The 15,155-nt window shown below is 37.9% G+C and overlaps 1 protein-coding gene across 1 annotated transcript in view; it reads left to right on the forward strand.

Moving 5' to 3' along the window:
* Nucleotides 1-2,997, forward strand: part of LOC112149325 (CMP-N-acetylneuraminate-beta-galactosamide-alpha-2,3-sialyltransferase 4) — a 50,955-nt gene extending 47,958 nt beyond the window's left edge. The window contains exon 11 of the mRNA XM_036214971.1: nucleotides 2,875-2,997. Coding sequence (XP_036070864.1) covers nucleotides 2,875-2,997 — 123 coding nt within the window. The remainder of the gene's footprint in view (nucleotides 1-2,874) is intronic.
* The last annotated feature ends 12,158 nt before the right edge of the window (nucleotides 2,998-15,155 follow it).

Consider the following 15,155-nt stretch of genomic DNA (forward strand, 5'->3'; position numbering starts at 1 on the left):
ACATGTTGCCCAGCCTTATATGTCCAATTACTGGGGAAATTTTGAGCTTTTGTGTTATGAAAACCAACGGGTGGTAAACTATTTTGTATTTACAACAAAACCTCTTCTGTCAAAGACTTGTTTAATCGCAAGATGATTTATGCTTCCATCAGTGGCAATTCGGGGTTCAGTGTCTTGCCCAAGGACACATAGGCGGGCAAGGCGGGAATTGAACCCACCATCTTCCTATCAGGAGTCGACCGCCCTGCCACTGCATGTATTTAAGTCTGAACATTATGGCGTATACATTTTCTTAAAATGCAAAGTATTCAAAGGGTCTGTTTAAAGAAATGCCTTCCTCTCATACAGGAAAATAGTCTTTTACTAAAGTTGGCAAATGTTGTTAAATACAAAGTTAATTACAAACATTGCATAATTACCTTTGTGCATTTTTATAAAATGACAGAGGAGTGGTGTTCTGGGAATAACAAATGTGAGTAAAAACTACTAAATATTCCTTTTAAGTGGTTTTTTTTGTAGATTTAAGCCAATTCTCTTTCATTTTATCTGGTGGTTTAAATATATATTTATTTTATTATTTGGAGTCAAAAATAACATTTTTTATTTTTGACATGGAGCATTCAAAGGCTCCGGCTCTGACTTCAGCTGAATGAACAGCCTTTACAGTCTATGCTGCACTTGCACTGAGAGACATAGACGGGGACTCAGGGGAATTTAATGCACCATCTAATACTGTTCATGGAAACGTCTCTAAAAAGATACGAATACATCCTTCAAGTTAGAATTTTTTTTTTTTTTTTTTGAAGTCACCAAGTTGGAAACACTGTACCAAACTGAAACTGAGACTCCCTTAGAGCACCAGAACAAGCCATATCTTTAAAGGGCCTATATCATACTATTCTTAAGCCTTTCAGAGTAAACTTCATCCATTGTAAATTACCTTTGGCACACTAAAGAAATTGTTTTTTTTTTTTTTTTTTTTTTAATGAAATATGAGTCGTTGTCACAGACTTCTTTTCCTACCCCAAAAGTAAGATGCCTTGATTTTTTGAGGCTCCGCCTTTCGCTGTGGCTGTTGACCATTTCATGACGTCATCCTAGTGTGTCTACATTTCATCCATGAAAACAAACAACATGCAACCTTTTACAAAGATGGATGTTCATATTGTGCATATAAAATGAAAGTATTTTGCCAATCACCGCTAGCTCTCCGGAGAAAGTGGGTTTATGTGTTAGCCTGGGGGGGGCAGCGCTGGCAGCGCAGAAGCTCCCTGGTAAGGACTGTTCCTCACTTTTCACATTATCACATTGTGAGGACCCGCTCATTCTTGTGGGTTGGAAGGGCCTGGATCTCAGAGAGCACGGCTTTGGAAGAATACTCAGAGATTTGTTAAATGAATCAAAATACCTTTTTAACTTCATTTATAGTAAGGAATTAACATTAAAATACACTTAAAAGCGTAAATACTTTGATTTTGTATAATATAGACCTTTTTTGTAAGTGAAAATACCAGTGATGAACTGTATCAGCACCTGCCACCATCTACAGTTACAAGGAAATTGAAACAAAGCTATGGGGATCAAAACTGTTCTTGGGATCAGGCTGTAAATTAAAGTTCATTTTTATTATGAAACTTGACTTTTTTAATGTTAGAGCAATGAGGGCTGGACTGACCTGCAAGAAAAAGTGGTTTAGTGATCACTGAGGAACTGTAAATTTGCTCTCTACCTAAAAGTGTGAGTAATAAAAATTGCCTCGGTCTCTTTTCGGATTAATAATGTACGTCTTGACAGAATCATTAACATTTATTTCACTCTGTAGAACAAAGTTTCCAAGAAAATTTTAATTAATACACTGCTCAAAAGAATAAAGGGAACGTTATGAAATGACATCATATACCAAATTAATGAAATATTATTCTTAAAGAATTTATTCTTTACAGCATGTGCTGACAACACAACCACACACAAAAAAATAATGGAAATTAAATTGATTATCCTATAGAGGTCTGGATGTGGACTCATACTCAAAATTAAAGTGGAAAAAACACACTAAAGGCTGATCCAATTTGGATGTAATGTCTTTGAAACAAGTCAAAATGAGGCTCAATGGTGTGTGCTCATAAGACTTCCCAGAAATGCCTGAGTAAGCTTCTGAGGAGGTGGCAGATGGTATCCTGGAAGATCTTCTCCCACACCTGGACCAGTCTGTGGTTCAACCTGGCATTGGTGGATGGACCAAGACAGGGTGTCCCAGATGTGCTCAATTGGATCAGGTCTGGGGAACAGACATCAATAACTTTAGCACTGGTGATGCACTCCAGCCACTTGAGCTCTAGCGTTGTCTTGCATTAGGAGGAACCCAGGGTCAATCACACCGACAATATGGTCTCACAAGGGGCTGAGAATCTCCTCTTGGTACCTAATGGCAGTCAGGTTATCTCTGGTGAGCACGTGGAGAGCTGTGTGGCCCTGCAAAGAAATGCCACCCAAACCATTACTGAGCCAATGCCAAACCGGTCATGTTGGACAATGTGGCAAGAAGCAGAACATTCTCTACGGCGTCTCCAGACTCTATCACGCCTGTCTTATGCTCAGTATGAACGTGCTTTTATCAGTTTAGAGTACAGGGCACCAGTGATAGATTTGCCAATCTTAGTGTTCTCTAGCAGACGTCAAACGTCTTGCACGGTGTTGGTCTGTACGCACAACTACCACCTTCCTAACAGTTTGAGCAGACACGTGGTCTACTGGAGGTCATTTTATAGGACTCTGGTAAGTGCTTGTCCTTGCACAAAGGAGGAGATAGTGGTCCTGATGCTGGGTTGTTGCCCTCCTCCACATTACCTGATGTACTGGCCTGTCTCCTGGTAGCGCCTTCAAGCTCTGGACACTGCACTGTCAGACACAGCAAGCCTTCTCTCCACAGCTCGCATCGATGTGCTGTCATGGAGGAGTTCCTACCTGGGTGACTGTGACGCCATCTCACTGGGGTAACAACACTGTTGGTCAAAAGAAGTCACCAAAACATCAGCCAGAAAACATAAGAACAGACAAGTTGTCTGCGGTCACCACTGGCAGAACCACTCCTTTATTGGAGGCGTCTTGCTGATCGTCTAATATTTCCACCTGTTGTCTATTCCACTTACACAAAAACATGTGAAATTGATTTGTTTAGGTGTTCCCTTTATTTATTGTATTTTTTGGCAGAGTACCATACACGTTTTTATTTTAGGCCAGTATCCTTCTGTTTTGATAAAGAGAAAAACAAGCCCTTTAAAGAATGGATTCACAATAATTATGTTCAGTATAGATTATTTTTTTAGCTGGAGGAGTGTACAACAGGTTAGTCAATGGCATCCAGGTAAGAGCTGGATGACTCTCTTCCAGTCTTAACCATTATTTAGTGAAAGTCGAGATAAAAGATAAATGCAGAGATAGAGAGTGATCTATGAGCTAACTTCCCTTTTCCAGACAAACTGGTATATTGCAGTTTACAATCAGTGACAGTCTCTCAGTGCACACGGTAACAGATAAAGCTCCTTACACTTGTTTTCTCAGACTTTCTAAAATAAATACATTCAGTGCGTTTAAGCTCGATAATAAACACCTGCCTGGGGAAATGAGATTAAATGATGTAGCTATAATTGAATTAGTACAGTTCTTGGAAAGGGAAGGTTGCATTGGCAGGAGCAATATTGATTCAAAAAGTGTTACTCTTTGATACAATTTAATCAATGAGCTAAGTGTACGAGTTGACTGTATAGCATGCTAGTAATGTATTCTCTATATCTTTTGCAATAAAAAATGCCAGAACATTTAATACATGTGCCAGAGCTTGCTGATTACTGCAGGAAATGCGGAAAACAAGCTTGAAAATCCTCTTGGAGCAAAGTGTCAGACAAAAATGTAAATTATTGCTCTATCTCTGCATGGACATTTAATACATTTATCTCACGTATATATTTTTCTATCTTTCCTTAACCATCAATGTATGTATAAATAAAATAAATAAATAGACAAACAAAAGAATACCAATTTATTCGGTTCAAATATTTCCTTGCTGTATATTCCAAAGTAATCAAATAAAAACTTTCAAAAGGAAACTGGCAGAATAGATACGAGCAATGAGAAAGGAAACAAAGTGATCTGACAATTTAAAGTGGAATTTAATCTTCTAAAACAAAGTTCAATCCAAACATTCTGCATTGCTCTATGGTGTACCGGGATGAGTCAGAAACCTTGTGAGGTAACTTATGTCTTTAACTTGTGCGAGGAAATCAATTCAGTTCATGTTCCACTGCAGTCCTAAAGTTATGGAGGAAAATATTCCTGTAATTAATCAAACCCTGGATGCCCAGTTTGAATAAAAGATTCTTCAAGAGGCATATTTGGCTCAAAAGGAAAATTTCTAAAGTAAAATAGGGTGATTTTAAACAAAAGAAAGGGAATACTGAGGCTTATGAGATTGAACTTAATGGGTCAGCTAGCTGGTTTCAGTCTTATATATATTAAAGCATATATTAAATCTCAGCGCAAGAAATCCTCCAACAAGGTTTTAGTCACATACACCTGTTTGAGGGTTGACCTGTACAGATGCTGTGGGTGTTTGGGTTGTTCAAGCCCATGGAGAATTGTCAAGAGGAAGGGGCCCATCGTAACCCTTCCGCTCTCCTGAGCTTGTTTACATTAAAAGTGGGGTCATCTGGACCCCACAAGACAGTGTGCTGAACTTTTTTTTAATCATTGATTTTTGAATTTCACTAATGTCCATGGCAGACATAAAATCCTGTCCACCTTTGTCTACATTTGGCCAACCGGCCCTCAGACCAATATTGGTTTGTGGGCCGGATGTTGGGGACCCCTGATTTAATGGGAACAGCCAGCACACCAAAAAAGTTGGGGAGACTCAAAACGTTAAAAAGTGATAAGGACGGGGCCCGAACCATACATCCATATATGACTCGTTGGGAGTAAGAACGAACTGATTGTGTTAATGTTCACTTCAACCAAATACCTGTAGAAAATATGTACATGGACCTTTCTCTCTACAGGCTCCTCCAGTGGTTAAAAATCTTGAAGTTTTGTGTGTGCAACCTACATTTCCTGCACAAGTTTGCCGATTTTTCCAGCAGACAGCTCATATCCACCCATAAGGACAGCTATCACCTAGTCATAGCTTACTAACTTTGGTTTGTGTCTAATGACACTTTCAGATTCAGTCTCTAGGACTCAAAAAATTGTGTAAAATCAAATCCTTTTAGTCCTTTTCGGAATGAACAATTCATACTTACAACAGCTTCTTGTTTGAAAGTAGAGCTGCCAAAAGTAAGCACCAAACACAATGAAATAAAGCAGGAAAAAGGACCAATAAAAGCCTAGATTTACAAATGAAGTGAGTCATTTGACATATATTAGATCACGTGTGCTCATGAGACATTTCATCCCTTTTCGGTTTTTCATTTGGCTCAACAAGTACTGGACTAACATCATCCAGTCTCCTACTTTTGATATATTAAATAGTCAGTTTGTATGAAAAAAACAAAAACAATCTACAAACACATGCTCTCAACACTCAATTGATTTTACTAATTTACTATTCCTTATAAAACAGGACGGGATCTGCTGAAGAAATGAAGAAGTGTGTGGAGACTACATATCAACAGGTGCCTTTTAGCCAGTTGATTGCACTGAAATGGAACAGAGAAACTAAACATGCATTTGCATGTAACACTCCCAAAAATATAAAAATAGCAACATCAGGTGGCATTAAACTCCCGAAACTTTCCACAAAAGCAAGATGTCAGTTCATCCTTATAGAGACTTGCTGCTGTTTTTTAGGGGCTTTTCAGCACTTTTCTGCTCTTTGGCTACAAAAATGAAACTCTAAGATGTTCATTTCCAATTTCACAATAACTTACTAGCTGTAAGATTATATTTTCCCTAATTTCAGTGTCATTTTCACCATCCATATTTGGTCTAAAACTGGATATTGCTGAAATCCATTTTTGATCCAGTTAAAATGATCACTGTGTGTGTCTTTTTGTAAGCTTGTTCACTCTTGGCTTTCTAAGCCTTTTTCTGAATGCAAGTGCCAGAATCAAACAATCCTCTATCTTAGTATGCTTAATTGACAAAAGGGCTTTGCCTTTAAAATTCCTCCTGTTGTTTCTGAGAACAGCAGGGGGTTCTCAGTGTTCATTGGAAACAAAATTTTCCAACACTTTGAGCTCAGTGGCTTAAGTGCCTGAGGATGCTTTAGCCTCTCATTAAAGGTAACAATTTACAGAGTTATATTTTTGTAAGTGGATGTATAGCAGGAAGGATGTGCTTCAACTTTTTAAGTTAATGGTGTTGGAATGGAGATGAAGCATTAGCCTAAGTAGGCTAAGTCCATAAGTCACGTTCCTTTCCACCATGTAATTGCCTTGAGAAGCAACAGGAAATTGAACATGGATCTTTAGCCGGCTATTAGCTCTACTGGCATATTTTTCATATTTAAAACCTTTTCTGGCTCTTAATAGGTTAGCGTAAACAGAAAGACACCCATTTGGTTACACTAGCTGTGTTTCCATTACACATTTGCGCAAAACTTCATCGAAATTCCTAGAATTTCTATAAAACACATTTTCGAAATGACACTGTTAAATCATCATTTGTGATAAAGCACTGACCAACTCATGTGATAAGTCATTAAAAACACGGCGATGAATGAGAATGATTCACTAAATAGGAGCATTTGGATTACGTCACAGCTCTGTCTGGGGCGCACGTCCAGCGTAGCTTGACTCAGATGTGTGAAAAGCCTGTTCAGCGGTTAAAAGAAAAATAATTCTAACAAGTACACACATGGACCTTTTTTTCTGTTTGAAAACACGACAGATCTATCCAAGTTTCTGTTATGGCACTGGTGCTTATTTCAAAGGAGACTTCAGGCTGCAAGCTACAAAAGTGCGGCTACAGATGAAGTGATGAGGAAATCTTGGTGATTTTACGGAGGAGCTGCACGATTCCGTATGACATGCAATTTATAATGAGTTGTTATGCTGTGGGACCTCTCTATGCGCCTGCTGTGCAGTGCTTAGGACAGACACTTCATACCACGAGGCGCATTTATTTCGAAAAAAGTGTTTCCAAAATGTTGATTTCGATACGCCCCAAATACTCTAAGCGCAATTTTTTTTTTTTTTTTTAAATCCAAGTTTTTTCAAAATTGTGGTGTTTTTTCCATTAGGAGAATTTACTATCAAAAGTTAATGGAAACGCGACAACTGATTATTTTTATAATGCGTTACTTGAATTTACGGTAATAATTGTTTTAAAGCACATTTGTGTTATTTTGTTATTATTTGTTTAATTTAAAGAAAAAAACTATTCTGCTGTGTCTGCTGTGTGAATTCACTCATTCTACAATTTGAAAATCTAGAGTTTTCTAGAAGAGTTCCTGCAAAAAAAGCAGTGCGCATCAATTCTCACTAGGCTGGCAAATACAGACCACAATGCATTGTGCTCTTACTCTGGCAAATGAGTGATGTCACAATTGGCAGAAAGAAAAAAAATAAGTAGAAAGCATGCATCTGAATTGCATTCAAGTTCACTGGATTAGGGAATTGTGAATAAATTCAGATAGAACTCTTCACTAACTGCCTCTGAATCGAGAGTCTGAATTGAGAGACTGACCACATATTTATTCAATGGGAGTTATGAGGAGTTATCATTTATGTTTAACAGGATTGTTTTTCAGCTTGTAACCCAATAAAAAATGTAATGTAAAGTTGGCACAATTGCAAACTTTTTATCGTAAAACTTTTATCTAAAGAAACAAATGTGAAATAATGACAGAATTTTACTTCACAAAATCAAAAAGTCAATTATGCTCCAGTATCCTGCTTTTGGTAAACTGGATTGAAACTTAGTTTATGTATTTTTGTAAAATAATCAAGATATTTACCCATATAGTTTTTAAATATATTTTAATTCCACCTGGATGCTAAAATAAATGTGATTTATTGAAAATTTAACAAAGAAACAAACAATATGCCACACAGATAAAATCACAATCCCTATTTATTTATTTAAGATCTTTTTGTAATATGAAATCACTGCAAGGTTTCTGTTCTTAATTTAAGTAAAAAACAATAACAGGTTTGCTTTTATTTTGTAGAGACTGAATGCTTCACACTCTTGACGGTTGAATTCTAGAGTTGTAATAAGCACATGTATTGCATGCTTCCTGTGAAAGTGTGTCTGTTTTGCCTTGTGTGATTTTTAGTCTTCACCTCAGTGGCTCGTTTGAAGCCATGGCCACTCTGTGGCCATAAAAATCCTCATCACAGGCTGACATCAAAGGCAAGTTCCATCTTTATGCTGGCTAGAGAACTGGCTCAACTTTCTCTCTCTGTGCTTCTGTCTCTGTCATCCAGAAACCCACAGTTTTGCCTCACAGGCTTAGTGGTTTCCTCATTTCATACTTTTCCTGTTCACTGACACGTGACTTCATGATATGTGTGGGGATGCTGTAATTAACATACGGCTTGCAGCTTGCAGTGTTTTGGCTCTGTGGGCAGATAAGTAGCAAACATAAGGCCTGTGCATCAAGCCCTCTATAGATTCCTCTTAAACCTTGCCCCAAAAAGCTGTTTTGTCTTGTTTGTCTGACAGATTCTGCAAAGAAACCGAAGAGTCAAATATCCTGTCACAAGTGAGCTAATGCGTGATTCATACATATATTATCCTATCAATATGCAGTATGTGGAGCTGTACTGCGACACTCTTTCTAACAGGCTTTTATCTGTTCCTTGTTGACATTTTTTATTTGTGGATGCAGTTTTTTGTTGGGCTGCACTGAAGATGTTTGTGCTTAACTGGCTTCAGGCAGTCTGTCCTGGTAAAAGAGGCAAAAGAGGAAAGGTAAAATTCAAGCAAAGAGAAAAACAAACAAGTAACTGACTCACATTAGGTCTGCTTCTAGCAGCAGGAGCAGTGCTGGAACAAATGCAGGGAAAGCATTACAGCGCCATGTAGGAGGAGATTTGAATACGTAATGAGATGTTATTGTGGAAGGAGACAGTTGCTTGAACCAAAGAGTTTAAGAGCTTGGCTTTTTCTTTCTCCTTTTTAAAAAGGTGGAAATAAAAGGGTATAAAGAAAAATTGGTTCCTTTTTTTCAGAACATACCTTAAAATGAAATTGCTTTTTTTGTTTTAAAAAAGATCTGAGTAAAATGTGAGATCTAGTCTGGGATGTCTGAAAAAAAATTCTTAGATTAAATCAGTTACTATACTGTAACTGTAAAGAGTTTTAAGAATAGGTTCATTAATGTGAATTAAACTGACTTAAAAAAACACACTCCTGGTGAACAGACATAAAACATAGTTAAGGAAAACAAAATACAAACAGAGTACATAGGTTAGATTATTACTTGCAAAATGATTCATTTGTTTTCATTGTTTTCTAGTTTAACCCAACAGCTGATCTTGCACAAACAAAATAATTAAAATAAAGGAGATTAAAAAATAATTACACTTTTTCTCATTTAAATAGTCATTCCTTCTTAAATAGAATTAATTATATTTCTGGTAAATGTATTCCCAAATCATTTTTTATGAGAATAGAAAAATAATTTAGTGCAGATATTACATCAAGTTTCCTGCTTTTAAGTCTTGCTTTTGGAAGCTATGAACTATTTGTAATGCATATCTTCTAAAAGGACAAACTAAAATTCTCCTAAGATGTATTCAAATTGGACACATTTGGTCCGCTTTAAGTGAACCAGATTTCATTTTTCTCCATTATGAGGAACAAAGTTTCAGTCTGAATACACAAAAACAAATCCTGGTCCCAGACCAGGAAACGCTCTCGGATCCATCTTTTGAGGTTGTCTCGATTTGTTTTCAATTGGACTGAAGTTTGGTTTGCACTGAGATTCCTCAGTCTGAATAGGATCTGCTCCAAGACAGAAATGTTAGCGCAGCTTTAAGACTTTAAATATGAAAAAAGCAGCAGGGCACAGTCCAGAACAGAAACCTCGTTGTTGCCTGAAACATGTTGCATAAGTAGTTATTTATTATGATTCCTAAGCCCTGAATAAAATCCAAGTACAATAAGAAATTAAACAATCTATGGCGAGTCTCAAACCACAGACATTGGGATAAATGGCTGTAGTACTGACCGCTATGCTATCGTATAACTTGTGGTGAGATATATGGTATCCCAGTGTTAAAGGTTTAAAACAATTCCAGTTAATTGTACCTGAAAAGATAAATATCGTCATTGTGCTTGTTTTGCCTCCTCTTCCATCTTTTTTTCATTTTTTTCCCTTTCTCGATACAAGTCAAAGAGAACAGCATGTCGTTTGCACTAACCAAAGCAGAGGAGGAGGAGCAGTGACGTCATTGTGGTGCGCCTCTCGGGACTGCTAAGTCAAACTGATTTATGAGACACTGTTTGGGTGATGAGATGTGAAAATGAAAAAGCATTCTTCTTTGGCTTTGTTGCTTTAATAACAGTATGTCACAGAATAAGCGGTGATGATAGGAAACAGAATAGCCATTTAGAGAATTGCTTTTTTGTTTTATTTAACAGACAAGTAATGCAGTTACATTGTGAAAATGAAAAAGCACTTCTGTTAATCCATTGTAATTTCCAATTTTTTATTTCTAATTTAATTTTGGTATAAATTTACTAAAGAACTTTTTGGAGATGAAATGTCAAATGCCTTTTTCTTTATCATTGTATTTATGTGACAGAATGAGCAGTTTTGAAGAGAAGAAGAAAAAGCCATTTGGAGAATGGCTTTTTCAAACCCTTTCTCTGTCTTTGGGGTCCAGATGACTCCAACCACATATTGATGTGCGATTCCTTCAATGACAAATGTGGACAAAGGGGACTCGATTTTATGTCTGATATGGACATTAGTGAAAATCAAAAATTAATGATGAAAAAAGTTCAGTGCACTGTCTTGTGGGGTCCAGATGACCCCACTTTTAATGTAAACAAGCCAAGGAGAGCGGAAGAGTTACGAGACAATTAATGCAGATCCATTGTAAAAATAAAAAAAAATAAAAATCATTTCCATTATTGACTTTTATTTTGAATTATGAGTCACAGACGCTTCCATAATTAGTGGACCACGGACAAAATGTAAAGCATTGATTGTTGTGTTTGCAAAATGGAAGTACATAGTCCAACTTATTTCTCGTTACAGCGTTAATTGTAATGAAACTAAAAACAACTATTACTTCCTTTTTTGTGTCTCGTTACGTGGCATGTGCACGGGGATCTACTGTAACTTCATTCTAAAAGCTCTTTTGTAGTCCCTCTATGGAATTATCTTAAAAACAATACCATAATACCACAATGAGACACAGCTACTCATTAAAATGATCTCGGATAAATGCAGGCTCATTAAAAAAACTTTTAACGTGATCCACATTGCTACTCATTGTTTTGCAGACAACCTATATGTCACCACACCTATTACCATACCTAGTAGCGTCTTCAGTATAACAGTCTTGCAGCATTCCTCCACTGTACCAAGGTAGCAATAAGAAGTCTAATGAACCTGGCCTTCCTTCATACAGACGCTCAAAATCGATTAGGAAAATAAAAATCTCAAATAGACGCCAGTCTGAATACAGACGAAAGGCAATCCTTAGGACTCAATCCGGAACAAATAAAAGGACTTGATCCAAACAAATGGACTTTCCCAGTCTAAATACACCCTCACTTTTTATTTTCTTAGCCTTATAGTAAAAAAAAAAGCCCTGGTTTGAACCTTGGCTGCGGACTTTCTGTGTAGAATTTTTATTGTTCTCTTTGTCATATATCATTTTTTTTTATTCCAGGTTCTCCAGCTTTTTTTCAACAGTCCAAAAAAATGCTTTTTAAGTTGATTGGTGGTTCTTAACTGTCCCTAGGTGTGAGTGTTAGTTTGATCTGGTGACCTTCACCTTCGCCCAGCAATACCTGCCCCCAAAAGGGGCAAAGGGGGCCCTGTGATGGCCTTAGAAGAGGAATAGATGAAATATCAACTGCTGTTAAATCCAATGACCACATAATAAGGAGTAGTGGGAGCTATATGAAGGCACAATGGGTGAAGTGGACAAAACAAAGACAATAGTGATGCTGAAATCATTGGTTTTGAGTGGCAAAAACGAGCAGACGATAGACGTGGCACAGTCTTTGTAAGAGTAACACAAAGACACCACTTGTAGACACAAAGCCAATATGATTGGAGGGTTGAAAATTGCAGCTGCAGATTGTACCTTCAGGATAGAGGAAGCACACATCAAACCTGAACAGGAATCGGTGTGAGACATTGAGAAGATGGGCTTGTTCTCATAATTTACACATGTTCAACATCACAAAATTGACAATCCTCATTGACACCTTCAAGCTGTGTGAAATTAGCTAATAGAACCCAAAGGTGTCACTAAGCAGAAGAGGTAATGCAGACTTTTTCCTGATGGACAGCATGGGGAAGAGAACGCTGAGATGCATTGTTCATTACATCATACCTCCAGGACATTTCCTCTGGAAAGTTAGCCACCACAGCAGGAGCAACGGTCACCTTTAAATAAGGACATGTCAACCCACAGAGATAATAATGTTGAAAGTCATATTTGCAAAGTGTAGTGGAGGAAACGAGATGAGTGTGGCACCTGGAATGACTTACAAACATGTCATGAAATGTTGGGTCATTGCAACTTTAAAAATGTGCCTAAGAACTTTTGGGAAATGGAATGCAAATTGAGAGCAAATCAGAAAGTCGCAAACAAAGATTGAGGTGGGTGTATTTAAAGGAAGCTTTAGCAAACTCCAAATAGAAATCCTGAAGAAAAGACACCTTTACGAATGGTACCATAGATTTAGAAAGTCCACTAGCTACTAAGACTGTTAATGATCATTAAGTCCAATCTATCCCTTATCATTATTTAGGTGCAAAAGGTGAAAAGTCATTTCCTTAGGAAACAGTTTTTTTTCTTTTTTTGGCTAAGCCTACGAAGAAAACACAAGTTTTTTTCCTCCACCACTCTAGAGCAGAGTGTGGCAATATTGCTCACCATTTTTGTTGCACCTGTTACGATCCCAGTAGGCAAAGCAGCCTCAGTCTGGGGGCTAAGGATGCCTAATGAGTTATAACTAACAAAAAGAAACAAAGAAAGGCTGCAAATAAAGACTGCCAAGGTCCAACTCAGAAATAACATAACAAAACCTAGCAGGACTGCTGAGGAAATAAAGGAGGGAAATGCAAAAATCAAACAAACCAGCACAACTCAAACTCAAAGACCTGCTGCTTCTCAACCTCCTGCTCTGCTCTGCCTGCTTCCTCTATGAGGGCCTCCTCTGGTTTAAAAAGGCAGCAGGTGTTAACCAGAATAACGTCCCCACCTGTCAGGTAAGCAGAAAGACAGACAAGGGATGAAGCACATCAGCAACTATAACAGCAATGCAAATGTTAGGTTGGAGTGTGAGGACCTTTAAGCTATTGAGAGATAGTGTAAACAAAAATATGATGGGACATGAGTGCAGGCTTACTTTAGCCCAACAGTCCATAACTCAGAGGAAAATTTTTGATGAACACCTGCTGCTCTGCAGAAACTATGTCCTAGAAAACAGCACAAGTTTTTGAAACGAAAGAAGCCATGACTCAACTTTAAGACATCAGATGTATGAGTAACTTCATTCATGAGTAATATCTCTATGTTAAGGGTTTAAACAATATAATTCCATTTCAAATGTGATCAAATATTTTCCTTGTCTGTCATGATAACTGCAACCTGCTTATTTGGTTTGGTTGCTTATTAGGTTGGAAGGAATGCAAGAGTCAATAATAAGTGAAAATAACCTGTCCGATGGGAATAACCAAAAAAGATTCAAGTGCAGCAAGAGATTAATCTGCAGCAGGAGCTATTCTCCTAAGAAGAGAAGAAAACATGTTCAGAACTTTATAACCACCAGCACTGATGTAGATGAAATTCATAATAATATAGATTGCTGCTACAAAGAAACAAGTGGTATCCCACACATTTAAGAAACTGTGGGGTCAGTGAACTCATATCAATGGATTAAAGACAAAGATGAGGAAATCCACTCATTAAAAGAAAATAGGAGTTTCCTTTTGCCAAAGAGCAGGAAAACAGAGGGAGGAAAGTGGGTTGATTTTTTTTTCCCACCCAGTTTTAGCAGCAGAAAGATTTCTTGGATTAAACGTGCCTGTTCGTTATACTTCCTAACAGCTTGAACAATTTAAAGAACTTGCTGGGAAGATTTGGGGCAAAGAGGCTGAGTCAAAAAGTTCTCCAGCAAAACTCTGAGTTTATTGAAGGAATGTGAAATTGAAGACGGGCATGCGTTATTCATCCATGGCTTCAAGCTCTCAATAATCAATGAAGATAATGGATCGGAATATATGAACCACAGGGAACCAATCACAGCAGAGTTTTCTATTAGAGGAAGTTTTTCAGTGTGAGAAGCTGAAGGAAGGAGAGAAGTTGCTCCTGCCAATTTATCCTCCGTATGACTATAGGCAACTTTGCCTGATCCTGACAAAATCTCCAACTGATATACTCTCAATTATCCATTTACTTTCGTATTTCATTAAATTCTTAAACAAAACAAAAAGCTTGTTTTATAACCAAGTGTATGAATGTGAGTGTGAATGGGTGAATGGGTCTGTGACTGTGAAGCGCTTTGTGCCCTCGAAGGAGGGTAGAAAGTGCTATCCAAGTATACGCCATTTACCAATTACCAAGGTAGTCAAAAGAACTGGATACTCAATTGATATACAGTAGTGTCATTTAATTATACTTTTTCTGTATTATGGCTTCCTGGCTGAGGCCATCTATAAATCTGTCTTCTTCCGCTCATCCGGGACTGGGTCGCGGGGTCAACAGTCTAAGCAAAGATGCCTAGACTTCCCTCTCCCCGACCACTTCCTCCAGCTCCTCTGGGGGAACTCCAAGGCATTCCCAGAGGGTCAGGCATGTCCTGGGCCTTATCCAGGGAATCCACCCAGTGACAGGCCTGGAACACCTCCCTGGAAAGGAGCCCAGAAGGCATCTGGCTCTGCACGACATGGGGGAGAAGCATCTACTCCGAGCTTTATCCGAGAGACTGAGCTTCTCACCCTATCTCCAAGGAAGCGCCCAGCC

This window comes from Oryzias melastigma, linkage group LG13, assembly GCF_002922805.2.
Source record: "Oryzias melastigma strain HK-1 linkage group LG13, ASM292280v2, whole genome shotgun sequence".
In the NCBI taxonomy this organism is placed as follows: domain Eukaryota; kingdom Metazoa; phylum Chordata; class Actinopteri; order Beloniformes; family Adrianichthyidae; genus Oryzias; species Oryzias melastigma.